General features: G+C 43.3%; 1 protein-coding gene across 2 annotated transcripts; it reads right to left on the bottom strand.

Annotated features, from left to right (window-relative positions):
* On the bottom strand, positions 1-8,912 carry LOC127226486 (U3 small nucleolar RNA-associated protein 14 homolog B). Of its 2 annotated transcripts, none has more exons than XM_051190541.1 (2): positions 8,491-8,912; positions 1-2,445 (listed from the first exon to the last, which is right to left on the bottom strand). In XM_051190541.1, exon 2 carries the CDS (start codon positions 2,321-2,323, stop codon positions 47-49), a length of 2,277 nt encoding a protein of 758 aa, XP_051046498.1. In that variant the 5' UTR covers positions 2,324-2,445; positions 8,491-8,912; the 3' UTR covers positions 1-46. The 2 variants fall into 2 exon arrangements, with proteins under 2 accessions (XP_051046498.1, XP_051046497.1); XM_051190540.1 differs by lacking the exon at positions 8,491-8,912 and adding an exon at positions 3,730-3,881.
* Positions 8,913-25,867: the final 16,955 nt, after the last annotated feature.

Raw genomic sequence — 25,867 nt, 5'->3', positions numbered from 1 at the left:
CTCAAGGTTTCTAGTCCCAGGAACAAAGAGTTAGTCCCCTAGCAGCTCAATGTTCAGAGCTCTTCTTCAGTTGTTTTAGCTGCTTTCTGGAGAGGTGCTTCCGACTGCTCTGTAGGACAGATAGGTCAGACCCTGAGGAAGAGCAGTAGCCCACATTTTCTGCTTTTAAGGGCTTAATGATATGCCCTAGTTTGGTGCTAACCTTGGGAAGTGTCAGCTTTTGGAAGGCCCTCTGGGTGTTCCATGTGTACCCAATAGGGTTCTGGATAGTCCTCTCAAATTGCTGATGGTGGGTGAATGGGTACGGAATAGCCTGCACCTGATGGGCTGCTGCATGGATGTTGCGATTCTCATTGATAATCACATTTGGCAGATTCTTGTCTTGTCTTGGAGAACTTTCAGGAGCTTTAACAAGAAAACGGCGTCTTTTCCTGGCACTGGGCTTCATTCCTATACCAACCCACTCACCCCATCCAGGCAATGTCAGGTCCAAGTCCTTTGGCTTATTTGCCTCTATAGCTTCTCTTTTCTCTTTTAAGAACTCTCTGATGACATCATCCCCAGCAAAAGCTTCCTTTATTACCTGCTTGTGGTCTGTCTCTCCTTCATCTTCCAACTCCTCTACTGTGGGCACCGCCAAAGACTTCACAGGAGATTTAGCAGTTAGGAGTTTCTGTAGATCAATCATTTGTTCTTTTTTCTTCCTTCTAGAGGAATCAGGTATACTGTGCAGATTCCTTTCCTTCCACTCTCCTTTTAAGGTAGGACTGGGAAGTCCCCCTTTTTGATAATGCCTCTCTTTGCCCAACTCTTCTTGTTCTTCCAGAACATGTGCTCTCTCTATCCTTTGAAACACCAGGCTCTCCTCCGGGGCAAGTTCCTCTCTCTGGATCTGGAGAACAGTTGCCACTGAACTCCCTTTTTGCTGCTCAGACTGATGGTTTTCCTTGTGGAGCTTCTGAAACAATACTCTTGGTTCAGATACCTCCTGGCCAATAGAGTCTTCTGTTTCTTGGCCACCCATTGGCTTAGCACTGTTGGGCTCAACTCTTTCTTGAAAAGATCTTTCTTTCAACAAAAGTTCTTCTGCCACTGGTCTTTCAGCTCCCCCACTTTGAGAAGACCCATTGGCCACCAGTTCGGGCAGCTGTTCAGGATTGGTCTTGATCTCATCACTTTGTGCATCACAGTTGCAACTCATCAGCATCCAGGGATTTAGAACAGGTGCATTCATCTGTAGGTCATTCACTCCATCAGAGACAGGGATTACTCCTCCTGTGGTGCATTCCTCTTCCTCCTCACTCTCTGAAACTACCTGGAGTTTCTGTGTCAGTTCTCTGTTCTTCTCCAAATGCTCTTGCATAGCTTTGCGGGCCTCCAGGTCATATTTGGCCCTAATTGCCTTTGACTTGGCCCATTTTCCACTGCCCTGGTGCTTAAGGCTCATCCGCTCCTTCACTCTGGCCTCTTCCATTTTTTCCAGTTCTTGCAATGCAGCACTTGGGCAGTCCTTCAACAGGTGCTCAAACTCTTTTAAGGCTTTCTTGGCCTTTCCTTTCTTTATAAATTTGTGGTACTTTTTACTTTTGATTTTCTTCTCTCTTCGAGCTCTGGCCTCATAGTAGGACTGCAGAGCTCGTGTCCTTTGAAGCTCTGCTCGGTGTATCTTGGCTTCTTCTAGGCTCATGGCTTTGAGGGAGGCTTTTTCCACAGGAGTCAATAAAGGATTTGTTACTGGCTGCTTGTTCTTATGAAGGACGTTAAAAACTTCTTGCTCCAGGGGGGTCCTTGTTTTCCAGCCAGTGAATACATGTTCAAGGGGAGCAACAGCTGGCAGCTCCTTCTCCATGGGAAAAACCAGCTGTTCTGCTTGCCGGTTCTTCAGAACGATGGGATCCCACTTGGAGAGCATTTGTGAGGTTTTGCTGAATGCTGCTTCCCTGAGGAACTGGTCAGTTTCTTTTTTGTCAAGGGGTGTCTCGAGAGTCTTTGACTTGACTCTAAGCAGTTGTTTTTTCACAGTAGCCAATGAAGATGTTGTAGCAGTCTCAAGCAAATCTGACAGAACCAGCTTCTCACCTGACCCTTCAGAAGTGACATTGAACTCTGACACCATCAGACTAGCTTCAGATCTCTCGGCCAATTTCCAATTATTCCTTCCACCAAGGGAATTGACTGCTTCCAGGAGTTTTTGACATTTTCTTTCTCCATCACTGTCCCCCTCATCTTCACTTGTAGTCAATGGGTAGTGGTTTGGCAAATCCACTAGTTCTTCCTGCTGGCTCAAAGCCAGAAGGCCTACCACATTCCCGGTCACGTTCATGGTAGCAGCCTATTTTCTCTCACATCACCTGTAAGCTCTTGAAGAAGCGTCTGGTCTCACTCATCTTATTGCCAACTCTCTTTGACACAGATGTTTTCTGAGAATCTTAGTTATTGAGAAGTCTAAAGAAGAAAAGACCCATATAAATTCCCCAATAATTTCCATGTAGTCAACACATAAAATTTACAAGCCAGCCAGGATGATGACATAAAAGGACAGCCTAGACTATATTAAGTCTCTGTCTCCCTCTCTCTCTCTCATACCAGTGTGCCATATGTATATATACATCTATATATATGTATGTATGTGTGTATTTTATATAAACATATATATATGGACACCTAAAAATATGACACAGGTAACAAAAATCTCAAGCCAAAGAAAAGGAAAGGGGGAGTGAAAACAAAGAACCATGGTGGAAAAGAAGCCTTTATGGCAAGAAATCAGACAGGAAACTAAGCCCAATAGGAAGGAAAAATAGTTATGGAGAATGCCACATCAGTCCTAGCAGCACCATTGCAATCAACTAAAAAACAAGCTTCTTATATATTACAAGTGAAAAGACCACCCAGTTGTCTAAACTTGCTATATACCACAGAAAACAATTATTTTCTGAGTTGATTCACTGAATGAAATTCATGCAGGATCTTAACTGAATCTGTCTCTCAAGCCTCTGCTCTATGCCTCCCCAAAAGATGTACTCAGCCCTCCTTAGTTCTCAATGGCTGATGATGCCCTCTTCCAAATTCCACTGCTCCTCAACATCTACTGTAAGCACGTTCCTTAAACTCCTGTTTACTCCAAATCTACCTCAAGGCTCACCTTCATTTATTTAGCTGACACTTCCCTGGCTACTCTGACCAAACAGGAGATCCCTGTCTCCATTCTTCTCCCTTGGCCTTTACCAGGCCTTATATTACCTTCAGAGTTTGAGAAAACTTAAGAAATGAATACTTCTAACTAATCCCCTTTAAAATGTATACTTTATATAAACTTGTTAGCCTATCAGATTCAGAATGCTTATTACTATTTGATACAAAAAGAGACAGGAGAAGAAAAGAAATAAATAGGAAAAAGCAAATTATACAACAGAAGACAAAGGCTGAGGTAAGGAAAGCAACAACAAACAAGCACACAGCCATGTCCCCCTCAACTACTGTTTTCTTCCTCAGCCCACATAACTGAAGTAAGAATTTAAACTGAAATGGAAAGCTAAGAGACAGGCAGTGCTGCATATCTATAATCCCAGCACCTGGGAGACTGAGACAGGAGATTTTAGGATCAAGACTAGTAATTAATAAGGGGTTACATAAAAAATAAATTAAAAACCCTGCCCCCTCCCTACCAAGAAAAGTTTTAGAAAGAAAAAAGTCTGAGAAATAAGTGACTAGCTCCAATTTACATACCAAGTTTTATATACACGGATGGCAATGGTGCCTCATCCACTCAGCAACTCAAAATTGATGATAGGGCATTCAGGAGGCTGAGGCAGAAGGATCTCGAAAGTGAGATCCTCAAGGCCAACCTGAGCCTCACCGCCAAATTCAAGGCCACTTTGGAGTAAAGAGTGAGACCCTGTTGTAAAATAAAAAAGAAAGAAATGCCACCTGAATTATATTCAGTCATATGACATTAAGCCTTGTAAGTAATAAAAGTAGATGTCTGTTACACGAATGAGAATGTCACAATGTCAGTCTACGTGCAATGTGCCACACATAAGACATTTACTTTTCCCAAGGAAAAGCAAAATAATGAATGCTAAACAGAACAAAATCATGGGGTGAAATGGCTCAGCCAATGAAGACTTGCCACCCAAGCCTGGCTCAACCCCTAAAACCACACAAAGGCAAGAGAGAACTGTGTGCAATGGTGGTGCACACCTTTAATCCCAGCACATAAGTCAGAGGCAGCAGATCTCTGTGAGTTCAAGGCCAGCCTAGTCTACAGAGTGAGTTCCAGGATAGATGTCAAAGCTACACAGAAACCCTGTCTCAAAATACCAGAGAGTGAAAATTAACTCCAAAGTTGTCCTCTGACCTTCAAATGTGTACTATGGCATGCACACAGGCACACAAAATCATATATACACACGTTATTAATTTTTTAAGTAATAGAACAAAAGCCAGTCAATGTTTATCAATTTATGATAAAATATCTCTAACTCCACTAAACAGAAGTTCTAACACATAAGATACTTCCTTATGGTATATGACTATAATACAGAAGCTAATGCTACTTCAAGAGAGAAAGCAAAGCTAAGTAGTGGTGGCAACATGCCTTCAATCCCAGCAATCAGAGGCAGAGGAAGATCTCTGTGAGTTCAAAGTCAACCTGATATACAGAGTAGGTTCAATGACAGCCAAGACTACACAGAAAAATCCTGTAGATCAGAAATACCAACGGAGGAGGATGGACAGTAAACTTCAAAATTCTCAACAATAAAATTGGCTCATGTTTCTTGACAACAATACTATACTTAATTTCTCCCTCTCACAACAAACAATTCAGTAAAGAAATCAAGGCCCAGAAGAGTTAACTAATCTATCAGAGGACAGTCACTCAATATGTGAGAGGATTCAAACCCAAGCACCCTTAATTCCAGCCTCATGTTTCTATCCAGCAAACCACAATGGGGGGAGAAAGAGGTGCTAAACTTTACAGGGAACTTCTTCAATGAAACAAGTACTAATGCCCAGAATTGGCAAAATGACTAGTACTTACAAAGAACAAACACTCAAGGGAAATGGTTTCCTTATTTCCCTACAGTCTTTTATGAAATAATTAAGATATGAACAAATGCAAAATACTAAGAACACTCTAAATACTAGAAACAAAGAAAAGTGAAGCTAGTAGGCTGATTAAAATATAAAAATCACCCCCAGTGGTGATGGTGGAGCACACCTTTATTCCCAGCACTTGGGAGGCAGAGGCAGGAGGATTTCTGTGAGTGCAAGGCCAGTCTTTTATTTATCTACAGAGTGGGTTCCACAACAGGCTCCAAAGCTACACAGGGAAACCCTGCCTCTAAAAAAGAAAACAACAAAAATGCCTAAGAGATAGTAAAGCATATCTCTGACTGATTAGGGGAGAGGGTCTTCGGAGGCATTTCCAGAAACAGATATCAGAGCTCTAGCCTAATTGGCACACTAACCCCTTGATGAATTTGTAACACAGCATAACTAGGAGGTGTATCACTAAGGGGATATCCTTGGTGTTTTATCTTGCCATAGAACCTTATTATATTCCCCCTTTTTTTACTCCCTGGCCACCATAATACGAAATGCTCTTTCAACAAGCCCTCACACTAAAACAGAATGACATCTTGGAAACTATGAGCTCAAAGAAATTTTTCCTACATTCTCTCAACAGATATTTGAGACAACTAATCTGCCACTCTTCCTCTCTTTTGCTAACTGCCTCTTCTACTCAGTACGAAGGTGACAGGTGTCTCTGTTCTCCTGTGATGCTCCACAGGCAGCCTGACATGCCCACAGTTTCACATTCTATCACCTCTCCAAATAGCTTGTCGACTCTACTTCTGAACACTGAAACAGTTCCCTAAAAAGACAACTCCAAAAGAACACTTCTAAGCCTAGAAACATGTTCTCCCACATCTGAAACCTAGCTCTTTCCCAGAGAGCCTCAGCTCAGAGAGTAATAATGTGTGCACTGATCTCCAATTGCCTTAATCTGAAACAGTATTCCTCCCCTCAGTATTTATTATCATCATGCCATAACAACTTTACATCTAACATCTCCACTTTTGGAAACTTCTCTTCATATTAACCTCTTTGAGGCTCAACTAATCTAACATAGGACAGTTTTAAATGTTTGACTAAAATATTTATATAGTTAAAAGTTTATATTTCCCAATTCATGCCTGGTTTTCTTGCTCTTCATGAAGTGGTTAGTTGGGTTGTTTTGTTTTTTGTTTTTTTTTTGTTGTTGTTGTTGTTTTGTTTGTTTTTTTAAACAGTCTCATTATGTGGCTCTGGCTGCCTGGAATGATGTAAATCAGGCTGGCCTTGAACTCAGAAATCCACCTCCCTCTGCCTCCCAAGTGCTGGGATAAAAGGTGTGCCACTACCCCTAGCTGAGAGCTGAAGTATATGTAAAATTACTCAGAGTATAAACTACAATTAATACTTGTGAAAATTATGATGCTGCTTATCCAAATTAGAAAAGTATGTCAGTTTGGGCCTGGCTTGGGGGAGGGGTGTAGAATTGTCTAAATCACACCTTCAAATCCAAAACTGGTATGTAAGAGTTTTGCTTCTGAACTACTAATCAGGAGAAAATGGAAGGGTTACAGGAATATTTAAAGTTTAAGCACCCTAAAAGCAGGCAGAGTACGAGCTTGGAAATCATCCCTATCTTATTCAGGTATCTTGCAACATGAGATGGAATGACAATTTGGTGGGGTACAGATATTGAAATAAAAAGAACTGCCATTACTCTCAAAGTTTTTAAGCTATTGTTCTGTGTACATTTAATTACAGCCTCAGAACACAAGACTGAATCCGGGAAAATCTCACACTATCAGTTTTTAAGACAGCTCCCAAGATTTCCATCTAAATCGGAAATCCTTATTATAATCTTTATTCACTCAATCACCTTTACTGCAAGTAACATAGCTTGCACTCATCCATTTATCTACAAAATCTTTGGCTTGGAGTCTAATCCCTGCCCAAGGACACAGGGTCACATCAATTCTGTCCCTGTTGTATTTCCTGAAGCTAGCAAGGTGTCTGGCATAACAGAAATGAGAAGACTCTAGGTGCATAATTAACTGAATCAGGAATGAGCTAGTTATGTTCCCCCAATGTCCTTCACTATGCCCTTTTTTTTTTCTTCTTCTTCAAGGAGGACATCTTGGACTCACCGAATCCTTGTGCTTTTAAGTCACTCAGCCCAAATGTCCCACAAATCCAGTAACTGGGCTCCAAAGACACCTGGTGACTCTCCTACGGCCAACACTGCAATCAAGGTACTTTATGACAGATGAATCAGAGAACAACTTAAGGAAAAAAAAAAAATACTTTCATCTCTACATGTGAGGACTGCACAGGAAGGTACCAGAAAACACAAACTCTGGGCAATTGACTCCACCACCCCAACACCTCCTTTCAACTCAGCTGCACCCTCAAAGCCAACGTGGACATACAAAACTGGCTACCACAAACAGGAAAACCATTACCGAACTCTGCTGAGGGCTGAAGAACCCCAACCCAAAGTCACAGTGAAAACTTCATTCCTGCAGCAGTGGGTAGCTGCGTTCTACTAAAGCCATCAGATTAAGTGCTCTGGATTCGGCGCCCTCCTGCTAGCTCACATCTGGGATAAGTTAACGTGTCCAGGGTGCGGGCTCTCTCACTATAAAATGGGAATGTGCACCGGTCCGGGTGGACTAACAACATAAACATAGCTGTGCATAAAATACTCGGTGTGTGGCGTTTAATAAGGGCTCAGTAAATGTCAGCTCTGTCATTCTGGGCAGTTAACCACCACTTTCACAAAGCCGGCCCCCTCTCTCGTTTCTAGATAATTCCCATCAACTGCCCTGCCGTCTCTATCACGGAGGTGCTCTTCTTCGGAGTACCTGTTCTAGAACCAGAATGGGCACTGCAGCTGGATCCTCATCTGTGAAATCCCTTCACCTGCTCACACCTTGACCCCCCCCCCGGGGGCTGCTGGTGTGTGCGTCGTCGCGTGACTGACTGGCGCTGGCGTGCAGAGACTAAAACGCACTCAAGAGGGTGAGCCAGGAGTCCCCGCGCCAGTCCCACCGCCCCGCACACGCAGTTTGTGCCCCACGCCCGCAGCCAGCCGCGGCCTGGGTTTCGGGGAACCGCTGAGCGCGGGCGGGCTCCTGCCACAGACGCCGCGCGGTCGCGTGGAGCGGGACGACCCCACCCCCACGCCCGTGCCCGCAGCAGAGGCCGCGGGTGCATCCTTCCTCCCGCGCCCCCCGGCTCCCCGCCGGCGGTTTCCCCGACCCCGCGCGGACGCCCCCACTCACTCTTCACCCACCGCCAACCCCTTCCCCCGAGCCCTCCGCGGCCCAGGCGTCCCTTCGGGCACCGGCGGGCCGCATGCATGCCGAGGGGAGGCCTGGCCGCCATCCCGCCACCCTCAGCCTCCTCACAACGGGCGCTGCGCGCACTCACCGTGGGCTCCGACCCACGCAGGCCTGGCCGTTCCCGGGAGCGGTTCCCGCCTAGCGCCACCTCTACAGGACCTGCCGGAGCTGCCGAGGCCGCCCTGCGAGAAGGGGACGACCGCCCGCAGCCCGCAGCCCGCTCAGCCGCCGCCGCCGCTTTTTTCGTCCCAGCCCGCGGCCGCGGCCACAACCGCAGCGACGTCCCCAGGCGCCGGCTGAGCCGCGTCTGTTGAGCCGCAGTCCGGGACGCGCAGCCCCGGCCGGCGCTCGTTGCATATGCAAAGAGTCCTCCGCCCATTGGCCCGCGGGCGGTGGCGCGTGAGGGGCTGAGCCAATCAAATGCCGGCCGGGGGAGCGCGGGGCTGGCGGCCGGGGCGGGGCGAGGTTACTATAGGTCATTCTGCAGAGCCGCCGCCGCCGCCGCCGGCTGGACCGGGCTGGGGCCGGCGGAGGGCGGGGATGGAACCCTCCGGGAGGGGAGCGGCGGGCCCGACCCGCTGCTGAGGCGGCTGCAGAAGGGAGCGGGGCGGGGGGCGGGGGTGGGGGTGGGGAGATGGACTAGACGACAGGCAGCGACAAAGGTGCCCCCGCAGAGACTGCAAACCCTCTTTCGCTGCCGCGATGCATAAATCTCAATGTAGAGCGAGAAATAGCATTTTTTTTTTTCCATTCTTCTCTGGAATGGATTCGTGATTCTAGTTTGAGGACGAATTTCTAGCAACTCTTGCAAGGGGAAGAAAAATAAGGTTTGGAAATGCCTGTGGAGGGAAAGGGCTCTAAAGCTCAAAATAAGCCCAGTATTTCTCTTCCATGGGCTTCATTTAACTCAGCGTGTAAACCCGTTTACCCCATCCCCCAACTCTTCACATACCCCAAGTTTCATGTTCGTTTTCAAAGGATGAAAGTTTACTCCAGATTACTGTTTATGAACAGGAAATGTGTGTGTGTTTAGTTTGCCATTGTATATAGTTTGGGGCACTGCACCAGAGAAAGGCAATTATTGTAAGGCTGCCTGCCCCCCATTCAGACAAAACACACACAGAGCAAAATACAGATGACTGAAACACCCACTCCACTGTAATATTAGAAGACTGTTCGTGGCATGATTCTACACACACACACACACACACACACACACACACACACACCCCTTAACTCAACATGTTAATTAAGTTGGTCTGTGAACTTGTCTTTAAGTAGGTGAAAGGTTGAGTTGCTGAGGTAGCTTCCAGCAAAGGCAGAGGCTCACCAGGCAATCTGGAAAAAAAAAAAAAAAATGTCAGGAAGCTGTCAGAACTTGAAGGAGGTGGAGCTATGATGCACTCTACAAAGAGAGCTCACTCACCTTGGGCCCCTGGTCTGTCTAACTGCCTAAGAGAGCCCATAGTGCTTGACTCAAACAACCTTGTCCGACTAGGAAAGCGATAAATGTGTCGCTCTTGATCTGCCCAAGGAAACCCTGCCAACAAATGGAATGGAGAATTTCTGCTCTGTAGTTGGATATATACCTTAGAAGTGATAATCCCAGAACCCAAGAAACCTCTAGAAAAACTCAGCAACCTCAAGACAGGAAAATGAATACTGAAGCTTCCTCCCCCATTAATAAATATAAAACGTAGAATTCCAGGCATGTCTTTTCTTCATTATCTCTATGTGTTAGACAATATTTTATGGACATGTATTTACATTTAACAGAAAATACTCTTGAAATTCAATGGTTAAATTCAAATAAGTTTGCCATTTAACACTAAGGCTAAATATTGTATTTCTATTCTTTAGGCTTCTTTGTATGGGTGTTTTATTACTTGTAGAGGAACAGGAGCCCTGTGTAGCTCAGACAGGCCTGGATTATAACTACGTAGACCAGGGTGGCCTAGAATTCATGGTGATCTTAGATGACTCTAGGAATACAGGTGTTATCCACCATGTTAGGTTTTGTTTATGTCTGGTATCGGGTTTTTACACTGTGCCCACTGAACTCTGAGCAATCTTCCTGCTTCACCTAGATTTATTTAGTTGTTTTTGTTGTTGTTTTGTTTTAAAAACAGCAGGGTGTGATGACACACTTTTTTTTTTTTTTTTTTTTTTTTTTTTTGATAACACACTTTTTTTTTCATCTCAGTATGTGGAAGGCAAGTAGATCTCTGAACTTGAGGTCTGCCTGGTCTACTTAGCAAATTCCAGGACAGCTAGAAGACTTCTTTTTTTTAATTGCTGTCTCAAAAAAAAAATAAATAAAACAAAGGCTGGCTAAGAGGCTTGCCAGCCTGGTGACCTGAATATATTTTTAAAAAAAGACAAAGAAAAGGGAAAACAGAAAAGCCACTGGCTGCAGTGGCTCACACCTGCAATCCCAGCACTGGAGATGCTGAGGCAGGCAGGAGGGCTGTCTTGACATTGACATCAGCTTGGGCTGAAGTGAATTGCAGGCCAGTTTAACCTCCAGGGTGAAACCTTGTCTCAGAATAGCAGACCCAAAAAAAAAAAAGCACATATGCTTTTCCCCTAGAAAGGTTTTCAGTATGTGTTCATTCAGAGCTTTTTGAAGCATTGAACTTTCATTACATTTTCCTTTTTATGAGATTTCAAGTCAGAAACTACTGCTAATGGTCAACCAAATGAAATCATGAATAGGAGCAAGGCAGTTCCTTTTGACATTTTGATACATTCCCAACTTAGAAGGACATTGAGGGGAATTGTCCATATACATGATGTCTGTTTCCAGTGAAGAGTCATAGATAAGTCTGTGAATATATCACAAAAACTACATTTTCCATTATGATACCTTAGCAGAACCAGCTGATATTTAATTTATTTACAGGAATGTTTCTGTTGTTTCACCTCCAGTGGATGGGTGAGTATGAACATAGCACACCATACTGTTGGAATTAAGCAGGCTCATTCAAAAGCACAGACCAATCAACAAAAGCAACTTTAAAATGTTGATTACAGCCTGGCAAGGTGACACACGCCTTTAATCCCAACTTGGGAGCCAGAGGCAGGTGTATCTCTAAGTTAAAGGACAGCCAGGGCTATGTGTAGGGAAACTCTGACACGAGAAAATAAATAAATAAAAATAAATAAATCATTTATTGTCAGACATAAAGAGACTTCAAAGGTCAGGACAAGTACAGGCAAATAATCCCAGCATTTCAGATGCAGAGGCAGGAGGACCTGTTGCAAATTCAAGTCAGCTTGCACCATATACAAGACCATCCTGGGTGGCTTTAACTATGGATTTGACACAACCTAGCACCATCTGAGAGGAATATCTCCATTGAGAAACTGCCTCCACCTATGGATGTAGCTGTGGGGGATTGTTCTTGTTGTTAACTGATGTAGGGGGGCTCAACCAACTGTGGGCAGCAACCAACCCCTAGCCTGGTGGTCCTGACCTGAATAAGAAAGCCAGCTGAGCCTGAGCCAGCATGCCAGGCAGCTAGCAAACAACATCCTCTGTAATTCCTGCTGTACTTCTTGGCTAAGAAGTGAGTTTCTTGTTTAGAGGTAACGCTGTGTACAATAGTAAGCAGCCCTGTCTTCAGGTTCCTGCCTTGACTATCTATCCTCAGTGACAGACTGCAACTTGGAGTTAGTTGTCAGAGCTCCTGTGTGTCCCTGAGAACCTGGATGTTTGCTATCCTCTCTGTAACTTCCTAATCTACAGATATGGAAGGAATCCAGGCAGTTATAGTAAACTCTCCAAAATAGTTGATTTTCTTATTAAAGATGTTCTCGGATGGGCATGGCAGTGCCTATCTATAATTCTAGCACTTGGAAGATTAGAAATTCAAGGTCAGCCTCAACTACACAGCAAGTTAAAGGACAGCCTGGTCTACCAGAGACCCTATCTCAAAAAAATAAAATTGTTCTAGTTGGTATTAATAATAATAATAACAACAACAACAAAAATAACAGAGACAGCTATTGGGGTTAAAGCTGAAACTCAGAGAAGCAAGGCTGCCAGCCATTAGCTCTTACCTCTACCTCAGACCAAAGGGGCCATCCTGTCTTTAGACTGCATATATCTCCTCCAAACCTCAGGCTGCCTGGCCTGCTCCTGTCTCCTCGTACCTTACATTCCTCTCTAGTGCTGGGATTAAAGGTATGTTATCCCAAATGCTGGAATCAACATTCTGTTTCTCTTTTAAACTAATTCACTCTCATGTAGTCCAGGTTGATCTTGAACTCACAGAGATCCATCTGCCTCTGTGCTAGGATTAAAGGTGAGGCCACAATGGTCCTCAATTACTAACTAGTAGCAGCTCCACACTATGATTTTCAGGCAAGCTTATTAGATCATAAACAAAACATCACCACAAATAATCTCTGCGGTGGGTTTGATAAATTTGATCAAAGAAGAGAAGACTTAATTATAACCAATTAAGTCTAACTGCCTGTAACTATGTTTAGAAATACTAGTGGCTGAAAAAAAAAAGCATGGGATGGGGACTTCTACATAAAAGGAGTCACAGATTCCTAACTCAATATAATCATCAGAAACCCAAGATACAGGACTAGAGAGATAGCTCGGTTCCAGAGAGGACCCAGGTTCAATTCCCAGCACCCGCATGGCAGCTCACGTCTGTAACTCCAGTTCCAGTGGATATGATACCTTCATACCAGTGCACATTAAGTTAAATAAGTTTTTTTTTTTTTTTTTTAAGAAACCCAGTGTACAATATCATACTCAAAGTTACAAAACAGCTGCTGGAGTGCCAGCCAATATATCTGCATCAGGGGGAAAAAAATAAAAGCATACAAAAGGGATTTGATGTCTAGTAGACCACTCAGGGATTTTTCTCTGAAGGCTTTACCTTAAGTCTCATGGACTAGAATGTCATCACATCCAAGGAAACTGGGAAATACAAGCACACAATGCCAACTCAAATAAAAGTCAAAGTCTGTTCCCGGCCATGAAGAAGGCCATGAAGGATCCATTGGGCAAGCAACCAACAATCTCTGCTGATTTGTGAAATGCTTGCGCAGCAATATTCATGTTCTTCATTCAGACCACTATGTTTATTTCTTCTTCTAATTTAGAAATTGTGGCACTAGATAACAACTTTTCTGTGTTTTTCAAATAAAAGCTCTTATGTAATTATCCTAGTTGCTTTACTAATTGCTGTAACAAAATACCTGACAAGAAGCCACTTCAGACTTATAACTTCAGGGAAAGAGAGTCCATCATTGCAAAGGCTCATGGATGATGGCACAGTGGCAGGAATCGATCCTGATTTGTACAAAGCCAGGAAGTAGGATTAGTTCCACTTGCTTTCTCAGTTTTATCCAGTCCAGATGGCAGCCCAAGGATCAGTATTGTCCACATCTAGGCTTTTCAACCCATTTAACCTGATCTAGAAACTCCCTCACAGATCAGCCCAAAGATTTGTCTTCTAGCTGATTCTAGAGCCTATCAAGCTGACAATCAACAAAAATCATTACTCTTGGGAGGCAGAGGCAGGCTTATCTCTGAGTTCAAGGCCAGCCTGGTCTATAGACAAGTTCCAGGACAACAGGACAGGCAGAGCTATACAGAGAAATCCTGTCTTGAAAACAAAACAAAAACAAAAGGTAAGTAAATAAGGGCTGAGGTGGCAGCTCAGTAGAATGCTTGCCTTCCTAGTATGCACAAAATTCTGGGCCCACTCCCCAGCACATCATTAACCAGGTGAGGGAATATCACTCCTGTATTCCCAGCATTCAGGAGATGCAGGAAAAAAGATCAAAACCAAGGATGTTAAGTGAGTTTGAGACTAGCCTGGGGTACAAGAGACCTTGTCACAAATTATATGAAAATAGTAAACAAGATAATAAAAAAACTGGATGTGGTGGCTCACATCTATAATCCCAGCACTTCAGAGGCTGTGAGGCCAAATGATTCACTCAAGGCCCAACTAGGTTACTATGTGACACCTTGTCACAAAATAAGACCATTAAAGATAATGACAGTGGTCATTGAAATGTGAATAAGATAATTTGAGAAAGGGCATAGAAACAATTTAGATGGACAGGTCAAAAAGGACAATTCTAAGAAGTAATGTTAATGCCTAATGAAAACTTGACTGGGCGAGGAAAAAAAAAGTTCCCACACTTTAAGAGCCTTGAAGAAGCTAGGATAGAGTTCTTGTCACCTGTGGATATGGGTATTTTGGGGAAATCCTGACCAATTTGCAAAATTCATGCAAGCAACAAGAAACACATGCCTTTAATCCCACGACTCAGGAAGCCACCAGTCTCTGGGAGTTCAAGCCCAGTCCACATAGTGAGTTCAAGGCCAGCCAAGGGTACAGAGTGAGACCCTGTTTCAAAAAAAACAAAACAACATAGTTCTGAGATCTAAAGATTCCACTAGATTTCAGCATTTAAAGCAATGAACTTGAACTTGAAACCTTCTGGTGGGGCAGGGACCCACTCCTCCCATGCTGTTGTTCATGTTGTTGATTTACAATTAGGTCTTTCGGCTAAAGGGAAGAGAAATGCAAATTACACTTGCTACAGCAAATGGAATTTATTAGCTTGCAAAATTAAAGGCCCCAGGAGTATATCCACTTTCAGAGTCATCTTGATAAAGACATCAAAAGCCAGGTGTGGCAGCACACGTGATCCCAGTAGGTATGATCCCAGAACTACAAAGGTGGAGGTAGCAGGATCAGAGGTTCCTCTGCTGTATAATGAGTTCCAGGACACACGAACACAGGAGATGCCCAAATGACTAATGCTATCCCTGCACAAGTCTGATTCCTTCCTGCTAGTTTTTGCTCCACTCTCGGATTGCCATGGCGGTATGACGGCAAGAGTCCCCTCCTGCCTCTCATCCCACTGGAAATTCAAGTCTCTTCCCAGAATTCTAACTTGTTTTTGTAAGGTTGGTTGTCTCTCTTCATCCAGTCTTTCTGTCCATCCAGGACTGGTTCACACACTCCATTTTGGCTCCTAGGATGGAGTTCTGCCATTTATACCCCTAAAATAGTTAAGGAATGTGTTTGGGGAAATGATAAAATTTGCTACAAGAAACTCAGAGTACACTATTTGCAGAAAGGTGAAAGAGAGAACAAATTATCAAGCTTCATATAGTTTACCTTGTAGCGCGCTCAGTCATAGTTCTCTGTGATTCTATAATTAGCTTTTTGACAGCTAGGATCATGTGCCTTCATTTCCTAATCCCCGCTGTCTAACAAGGTGCTATAGGTACAGCATTAGCATCCAGTCATCTCAGTATAGATCTACTGAATTCAACTATGAACACTGAAAAGTACCACAATATGGATGGGTCACATTTAAACATATTTTATAGTCAAGTGTTTATTCAATGTTTCATGGGAAGACCATCCTTGAGTGGCCCAGCTTCAGGTATTTCTCCTGTGATATTTATCACTTTTTGCATAATAAGTTCATTCTCATTTTTATGAACTTTGGATCAAAGCCCTATTGAACTGGTCCCTCATAGGTCCCTCTAGCCCCTAGTAAATACTCTAAGTGTGTTCTGTGGCATCAACCTGGCATGGGAGTGAGAAATGCAGACTCTTGGGACCTCCAGACCTCCTCAAATGAGATCTGCAAAATGTTCATGCACTAGATTGATCAACTGATTCATAACCACTTATCTAGACTAGCACCATTCACTGGATATACAAAAGATTTTCTGATCACCCTGAAACACACACACACACACACACACACACACACACACACACATCAAGTTAATTTCAAGCATTTTATTTTGTACAGCCTAATGAATCCAAGATAGTCTAACATTTTGAAAACAATTTTAAAAATTATTAATGTTGGTTGTGGTGTCGCATGCCTTTAATTCTACCAAATCAATCTATCCCTGGTGACCTCCTTCAGACAGGCAGGCCCCTAAAATTGCCATAGCCTCCCCAAGCATCACCATTTGCCAAGGGAAAAGCACCAAAACACAAGTTTGTGGGGACATTTCAAATTCAAGGCATATGACTGTTGTTTTATTTGTTGTTGTTTTGTTGCAGTTTTTGTTTGTTTGCTTGTTTTACTGTGTTTATTTATTTAAGGTGTGTGTTCCCTTTTGTAGAACAGCCTCTTCCCTTCTGTTTCTGGAAGAATTTTTAAGTCACCAATCTTGGTGACCTTCCTGAATCATAGAAATAAATACAGACAACCTGATCATTCCTTTCCAACTTTTGCCAGGAGTATCATTTCAAAGGTTGGCTAGTCATCCAGGAAGGACCAACTAGAGTCCATCCCTGGACTTCCGAATCTTTACAAGGACACAAGCTTGAAAGCATAAGGCCTGAAGTTATGAGTTTATAGCAAAGTCTCTCAGAAGTCAACCATTGGGCCAACACACACAGATGAAAGTGGGGATCCCTAAATATAGTATTGGGGTCAAAACCTACCCCTATTCTCTCATGAATTAAGTCAATATAGTAAAGTATGCACAGTTGTTTAAGCTACTTTTGGCTTCTTCACAACTCAAGCTTCCTCACATATAAACAGGAAGATGGAAAAGGGAATTAAAATTGAAATTCACGGTAGCTTGTTGCTATGGTGAAATAGAGGCTGGACTCACTAAACAAACATTTAGCCAGGCCCTAAGCTGGTTCCTGAATGGGCTGTATTCTATCATCCCATCTCTGCATGCAGGAATCATATTTCAAGGGTTTCTTTCTTCCTTCTCGAGGACACACAAGATCAGGTTTCTAAGCCAATACTGCCGAGAAGAAAGTGGGAAACAGACAGACAGCGGTCTCACTAATCCACATCTCTCTTTCTGTCCTGGTGGACTTGGGGAAAGTTAAAATTTTCCAACAATTATTCTCAAGAATCAAAGGTTTAAGATGGGAATACGACACTCACTTATTAAATCAATGTCACACAAACGTCAATTGTCTTTTTATTAGCCATCTTCATGACCCATTTCCCTGGTTTACAGAAAACACTGAACCCTTGCTGGGTTACTATTTTTCTTTTCCCAGGATGGGTCTTCTGCAGATTCAGACTGGCCCTGAAATTTGCACATGTGGGAGGGTAACCTTAAACTTCTGATCCTCCTGAATGGTCCTCTTCACCCAGTTTTCTATGATGCTGGGAACCCAACCGAGGGCTCTGTGCAGGCTGGCCAAGCACTCTACCAACTAAGAGACATCCCCAGCTTACTAAGTACCATCTTGAGAGCCTGCAGGCAGTGGGTGGTAGAACCTGGACATGTCTCCAGGCCTTTCTGATTCCCTGCTTTCTGACTTCTGTGTGCCCAGAGGACAGGTTGGTGTGGTCTGCTGCCCTAGTACCTCACTCACCACATCATGTGTTCAAATTCGTCAGAGCGGATTCAACTTTCAAGTACCATACTATTAAGTAATCAGATTCAACTGGCATTAAATGAAATTCCAAAAATGGAAATAAAATTGAGAAAATGCATTTCCTATCTCATCCTTCCCCAAAAATTGACTACCAGGAGAGAGAGAGAGAGAGAGAGAGAGAGAGAGAGAGAGAGAGAGAGAGAGAGAGAGAGAGAGAGAGAGAGAGAGAGAGAGAACTAGTGAGGAAAGATGAACAGAAGAAAAGTAGAGAACAAAAAAGAAGAAACTTCTGCCAGGTTAGGAAAAAAAAAAAAACTAAACAGAGTCCTTCAAAGATTATGCATCTCAAATTATGAATAATAATGCCCAGTAATAAGGCTCAGCAGGTAAAGATGCTTGCTGCTCAGTGGTGCAAACCTGATGACTGGGATTTGATACCCAGAACACATATAACTGTGGAAGGAGAGACTCAAATTATGAATGAACACATATATAGTTTAAATCTATTTGAGAAAGAAAGGCCCATGGTGATAAAAATGTTAAATTTAAGTAGGAATTAGAAATAAAGTATTATCATCTCATTATTATCACTTGTAAGATATCCTACTAGACTTGGGGTTTGAAAAAATAGGGCTAACAAAATCGGAAGCACAGGGAGATTTGCATTTTGACAATGCTTCAGGGTGCTACACCCATGCAGATTCAACACTTCACTCAGCACAGCCTTGTGGACAAAACTTTCCTGGCTCTTCTCCACCCTTCAAAACCTGCCCATCCTGTATCTTATGGCCTAAAGGCAGATCCTCTGTACTTTATAATACCATCTTCATTTGTTAGTTTTGAGATGAGGTCTTACAATGTGGCTCATTAAGCCTTCTGACAGCTGTGAGTACAGGTGGGTACCACCGTACCTCACTCTTAACCTCTTAGTCATATCATACCAATGTGGAAAAGTTATTCCAATAGATGGCTGCAATGTCTATAAACAGACATGGCAAAAGAACCAGACAAATGCACCATTTCATGAGGAGAACCAGGAATTGTAAAGTGAGACTGTGAAATGAGGGCAGTTTTTCACCTTTTGTTCCGTACTTTTCTGTATTTTCAAATCTGTTGTCCCATTCAGCGCATGTTCATATTGTTTACGTAATTTTTCAATGAAGGAAGATAAAAGGAATATAAGCTGGGCAGTGGTGGCACACACCTTTAATCCTAGCACTTGGGAGACAGCAGCAGGCGGATCTTTGTGAGTTCGAGGCCAGCCTGGTCTACAGAGCGAGTTCCAGGACAGGCTCCAAAGCTACACAGAAAAACCATGTTTCAGAAAACCAAAGAAAAACAGAAAGAAAGGAAGGAAGGAAGAGAAAAAGGAAGAAAGAAAAACGTTTGCTAACCCTCTCTTCCCCAGGAAAGAATTTTAGAGTGGGTTTATAATTATCCAGAAAGGATTGAAACGGCAGGGCAGACTGGCCTTCAAGGCATCCAGTTTGAGCCCAGCCAGAGCTGACGGTCACATGCTGCCATGATTGATGCCTGGGCCTTTTCAGTGTGGATGTGGGCAGAACCTAGAGTCTCAGTCAGTGTTCCTCAAAGAGCCGCTGTTCAAAAGAGCTCCTATATTCTTATGTGTGTGCATGTTGAAATTTAATGGCTTAACGGATAATGCTTACATACAGGATGGACCTCGGGAAGGAAAAGTTGGAAGGAAGGGTGTGTGTGTGTGTGTGTGTGTGTGTGTGTGTGTGTGTGTGTGTGTGTGTGTGTGCGCGCGCGCGCGCGCACGTTGTGGAATGTTCCTTTACACTGTGTGAAGATACGGCACTGGATTTGGTTCAATAAAACACTGAGTGGCCAATAGCTAGGTAGGATTTTCAGGGCTGAGGGAGCACTGGGAAGAAGGTGGAGGTGCAGCCAGATGGACAGGAAGCAGCATGGAGAGGTACAGAGTGAGGTAACTGCCACATAAAAGAACATAGGCTAAAAGATACGGGTTAAGTTTTAAGGACTAGTTAGGAAAAAGCTTACGCTACCAGGTGCACTTTCATAACTAATAATAAGTCTCCACGTCATTATTTGTGAACTGGTGGCCCAAAGAAAAGCACACCTACATATGTGTGTGTGTATAAGATGCAGGACCATGGGTATATGGTTTACATGAACAGACGTAGGGAGGTCAATCAGAGAACAGGTTTCTCGGGATCAGCTCTCTCTTTCCACCTCATTGGGGCAGGGTCTCTTGTTTCTGCTACTCTGCTGCATGTTCCAGGCTGGCTTCCACGCCATTCCCCTGTCTCTGCCTCCCATCTCTGTATCAGCGTGCTGGGATTACAGATGTGTGCCACTGTTTCTGGCTTCGTTTCGTTTGTCTTTTGTTTATCTGGACAGGGTTTCTCTGTGTATCCCTGGCTGCCCTGAACTCACTCTGTAGACCAGGATGGCCTCAAACTCACAAAGCTCCACCTGCCTCTGCTTCTCGAGTGCTGGGTGGGATTAAAGGGTTGTGTCACCAACACTTGGCTTTTTTTTTTTTTTTTTAACAATGATAAAATTTGGATCACCAGGCTAGTGTAGCTAGCATTTTTTTATGCATTAAGCCATCTCTTTGGTCCATAGAGTATATACTCTGAGAGACGCATTATTTATTTATGTGTTTATTTTACTTGTAAAGAACGTGATAAGTAGGTATACTCCATGGTTCAAGCCATTTGAGACCCACCCCTTTTTTTACTTCCGCCTAGGTACTCTTTCATGTCATTCAAGCTCGGAGGGACCTGGGGAAAATGATTTGGCTAGAAGCACGCCTCAGTCACAGAACCACTAAACTCTGGACTTGCCTTGCAAATATTTGTATATTCCTTGGCTGCTGTGATCTGAGTATTAACGAAGACTCATTCATTTGCAAAATTATAGGCATGCACATTGAATGTATTTATTCTAACCAAAGAATTATCTTTATAGTTCAACTGGAAATTCAAAACAAAAACAGGGCTGACACCGTGCCATGTTGAATCGGGCGCCCAGACGTTCTCATCAGCAATGTTTTTCTGCTTCTCAGTAGTTCCCATTTACATGAACTTCATTTTAACAGCCTCCATAAGGAGACAAACAGTACCAGAGCCCCTGGCGCTTCACTGTTGCTAAACTGGAAGGGTTTGTCTAGTGACTGTTAGGACTTAGATTGTCAAGGGATGATATGCAAATATGTCATATGTATGTATGTATGTGTATATATTTACACAATTTTACAGAATTATGTTTATTTATATATTTGTGTGTGAATGTGTGTGGTGTGTATAACCCTTGGGAATTTGTGGGCTCACCTGTACCATGCATGGCATGTATGTAGGGGTCAGAGGACAACTTGTGAGAGTTGAGTCTTTCCTCCTCCTACCATTTAGGGATCGGTCATCAGGTTTGGTGGCGAACACATTTACTTACAGAACTGTATCTATAGCCCTGATTTTTGTTATTGTTGGTGGTGAGTTGTTTGTTTTAAGAAGGTATACTGGGTGGTTTTGTGTGTCAATTGACACAAACTTCAGTCATCAGAGGAAGGAGCCTCAGCTGAAGAAATGACTCCTTGAGATCCAGCTGTGAGGCATTTTCTCATTTAGTGATCAATGGGAGAGGGCCCAGCCCATGGTGATACCATCCCTGGGCTACTGGTCCTGGGTTCTATAAGAAGGTGGGCAAACCATGGAAAGCAAGCCAGTAAGCAGCACCCCTATATGGCATCTGCATCAGTTCCTGCCTCCAGGGTCCTGCCTTGTTTGAGTTCCTGTCCTGATGTCCTTCAGTGATGAACAGCAGTGCTGAAGTAAATCTCAAATAAGCCCTTTCCTTCCCAACTTTTTTCTTGGTCATGGTGTTTCAGTGAACAACAGAAACCCTAACTATGACAGAGGTGGTCTCCTGTAGCTCAGACAGACTGGCCTTGAATTTGATATGTATTTAAAGGTAACCTTGAACTCATGAACCTCCTATCCATACTTCCCAAGTGATGGGATTATAGGTATACATCACCAACCCCTTCTATGTCTCAGACATATGTTTGTTACAATTCCCTTTTGTTCTAGTTAGCTTTCTATCACTATGATAAGCACTATGACTTAAAGCATCTTAGAGGTGGCAGAAGGGCATGTTTGGCTTATTTGGCATGCTATTCAGTCCTAATTACAGTTTAGCACTGTGAAGTCAGGGCATGAACAACTCAAGCAGGACCCTAGAGTCAGGAACTAAAGTAGAGGCTGTAGAGGAATGCTCCTTACTGACTTGTTCCCTGTGCCTTGCTTGGATTTCTTTTTTTTTTTTTTTGTCTGTTTGTTTGGTTTTTGTTTGTATTATTTATTTACTTACTTACTGGTTTTTCGAGACGGGGTTTCTCTGTATTGTTTTGGAGCCTGTCCTGGAACTCGCTCTGTAGACCAGGCTGGCCTTGAACTCACAGAGATGCACCTGCCTCTGCCTCCCAAGTGTTGGGATTAAAGGCGTGTGCCACCACTGTCCAGCCAAAAGTCCACAACAAGGATGGGATTCGATTCCTTATGCAACCCAATAACATCTACCCAGAGGAGGTGGCACCATCAAAAGTGGGATGGGCCCTCTTGCATCAATCATTAATGAAGAGAATGCCCGGACAGAACTGCCTACAGGCCAACCTGATGGCAGCATTTTCTCGATTGAGGTTTCCTCTTTCCTGGTGACTCTAGCTTGCGTCCAGCTGACCACAAACAAACCAGCATACTTTTATAAATACTTAACCTAGAAAGGGTACTCTGCAAGAAAATTAGTACGGCAAGATGTAGGGTAGAGCTCAGCATAGGCTGAGGAAAGAGGGTTACAATGGAGAAAGGTGGAGATCAGCTCTGAGTGCTGACGGCATACTTCCAAGAGATGATACTTGAGCCAAGTCCCTAAGGGCATGCACAGTGCAAGACAAGGAAGGGAGCAGACATTCAAATTTGAGCCCACAGTTAAGGTACAGAGGCCAAAGCACATGTCTGAAATGTCAAGTAAGCCAATATAACTATAGGTCAGGCTATGGAGGAAAATGGCCTAAGAACATGTGGGAAAGACCCTGCATGAACTTGCAAGCCAGTCTGGCTGGAATGTTTGTAATACAGCTTGTGAGCAAGCCTTGGCCACTAAAGGCTTTTAAGTAGGAGACAAACAGAAACACAGCTAGATGTTCTTTTGCAATCACACTCAGAGAGTAGATTGCAGGAGACTCTGTCTGGAAACAAGCAGTCTTCACAGGTTCTGGAAGGAGGAATCAGGCGTTGCACACTGAAAGAGGAAGAGAGAAACTGAATTAGCAATATAGAGGCTAGGAGATTGGCACGGCTGGATAAGCAAGGAGGAGGACGTAAATGGAGGAGAGGAGGGAGGGTAGAGATGGTTATCAGGTTACTGGTTTGAGTGATGGAAGCCCCAAGGTGAGAAGATGATGAATACAGTCGTCTGGGCTTCCATTTGGAGATGTATAATGGACAGCATGGTCTGAGTTCAGGGCTAGAACCGAAACTGTCATCAGGGGACAGGGTATGGACCAATCAAGGACCAGGCATTAGCATCAACACTGCTTTTCTGGAGTGGGTGGGAGCGTATAGAACAGCAGGTCTCAACTCATGGGTCTCTACCTTTTGGGGGAGTTGCATATCAGATATCCTGCATATCAGATACATACATTACAATTCATAACAGTAACCAAACTACATTTACAAAGTAGCAATGAAAACAATGTTGTTGTTGTGGGGAGTCACCAAAACATAGGGTGACCAAAAGATGGCCCCAGTCTTTTCACAATCCAGCTGCCTTCACAGCTGTGTGAGGTTTGCCTGACCAAAGATGCTATCAGAGCCATGATCTTCCCTCCTGAGGCTGTCTAAGCAGAGTGTTACTGAGCAGGTGACTTGAGCAACAGGAAGTAAAGATGCAAGTTCAAAATAAAGGAGACCATGCAATTGGCTCCTTCTGAAGAATCCAAAGAAAATGTGTTTTGTGTCCTCTATCCTCCCCTCCATGTTTCTTGGGTTAGAGACAAAACTTTCCCAGTGTTCCTTACAATTTGGCCTCTTTAGAGTTGCCGTTGTGTCCAAATTTACTTTTTATTTCACTTAATTACATTTTTATAGAAGCTCGGGTTTTTTTATTTATATATGTTGTTTTCCAATGTTTTTTAACTTTACGTGTATGAATGGTTTGCCTGCATGTATGCTTGGTGCTTGCAGAAGCTAGAAGAAGGCATTGGACCCACCAGTCTGGAGTTATAGATGATTGTGAGCCACCAGGTGGGTATTGGGAATTGAACCCAGGTCAACCGCTGAGCCATCTTCCCAGCTGCCAATTAATTAGTTATTTGAGAGTGTTTCTTACCATGTAGCTCTGGCTGGCTTCAAACTAGCAATCCTCCTGCCTCAGTTGTCTAATTGCTAGATTTTAGGTATGAGGCTCTATTATAGGCTCAAAAGTTTCACTTTTAAAGGACACCAGTCATACATTTGAACTTGATTACCTCTTGTAAAGACTATCTGGGGCTGGCAAGATGGCTCAGGGTTATAACAAACTTGACAATTGAAGCTTAATTCCAGGATCCACATGATAGAAGGAAAGAACAGACACTTGTATTTGTCTTCTGACCTCTACTCGTGTGCATATATGCACTGAGACAAATACTCTTTATTTTTTTAAGATTTATTCATTTATTATGTATGCAACATTCTGTCTCCATGTATTCCTACACTCCAGAAGAGGGCACCAGATCTCATTATAGATGGTTGTGAGCCACCCTGTGGGTGCTGGGAATTGAACTCAGGTCCTCTGGAAAACCAGTTAGTGCTCTTAACCTCTGAGCCATCTATCTCTCCAGTCCCAAGACACATACACTTAGGACATAGACAGACAGACAGTCAGTCAGTCTCTCACACACACAAAATAATAACAAAAAAGTCTATCTTACTTAGAGATTGAGTATGTAGCTTAGTGGTAGAGTTCTTGTCTACAATACAAAAGGCTCTGGATTCAGTTCACACACACACACACACACACACACACACACACACACACCACATATGTCTCGTTAAATACATGGTACATGGGGAGAGACTGGTGATTTAGCTCAGTTGGTTAGAGGGCTAACCTGGCATGCATAAAAGCCTGGGTTTGATCCCCAGCACTGTATAAAACTAAGAGTAGTGCATGGGTAATCCCACCATTCAGGAGGTGGAAGCAGGATTACAAACCCGAAGTCATCAGCAGCGGCCTAGGGTAACTCAAGGCCAACTATGTTACACGTGACCATATATATATAAATCCTTTTAAAAGACCCATGTCCAAAAAAAGGTGTATTGTGCAATAAAGACAGTTACCACTCCAACCTCTTTTTTTCTGTCCTTTTCTGGGGAGGGGACTGGAGGACAGAACACAACTCAGCCTGTAATGGTGACTTAACCTTGTACCTGCTGTCCCTCTGCACAGGCTACCTATGCTGCCATACAGACTGAAGAACCTTAGAACACACTCAGAGCTCAGAAAAAGTAATACCTAAGTTTCTAACTAGCCCTGTCCAGTATGCCCTCAGCTACTTAACAACCCTGTCACACATCTGTCATTCCAATCTTCTGGTTCTTAAGAAATCGTGAGACTTTTCATTGCCTCTGGGCCCATGACTTTTAGTATTGGTTCAAAAGGAAAGTCCTCTTTATTTTCAGTTTGCTTCAATGGTTATTTTTGAAATAGTTTCCATTTCTTATAAATTTCCTAAGTTTAGTGTTTCTAGAGAAGCATGCTTTAGATTTCCAGAGTGGAAGCACAGACATCTATTTAAAAAAGAAAATAAGGAAAAAAAAAATCTCAATGTTTTTTGCTTGTTTGTGGCAGTGCCTTACAGAGTTGCTCAGGATGACCTAAAACATGCAATCCTCCTGCCTCAGATCCTCAAGTTTTACCCAAACAAGCCTCATTCTGTTCTCTCAAAACACAAATTTGTAAAAAAAAGAAAAATGCTTTTAAAACCTAAAGGAAAAACAAAACATTGTAAGAAAAATAGGACCATCTTATAGCATGATTTTTATGGTTTCCCATTGGTTTGGCTTTGAAGGGCAT

The sequence above is a fragment of the Phodopus roborovskii genome, unplaced genomic scaffold (genome assembly GCF_943737965.1).
Source record: "Phodopus roborovskii unplaced genomic scaffold, PHOROB, whole genome shotgun sequence".
In the NCBI taxonomy this organism is placed as follows: domain Eukaryota; kingdom Metazoa; phylum Chordata; class Mammalia; order Rodentia; family Cricetidae; genus Phodopus; species Phodopus roborovskii.
The sequence above is the reverse complement of the archived record's forward strand: the minus strand, read 5'-3'. Positions and strand labels throughout refer to the sequence as shown.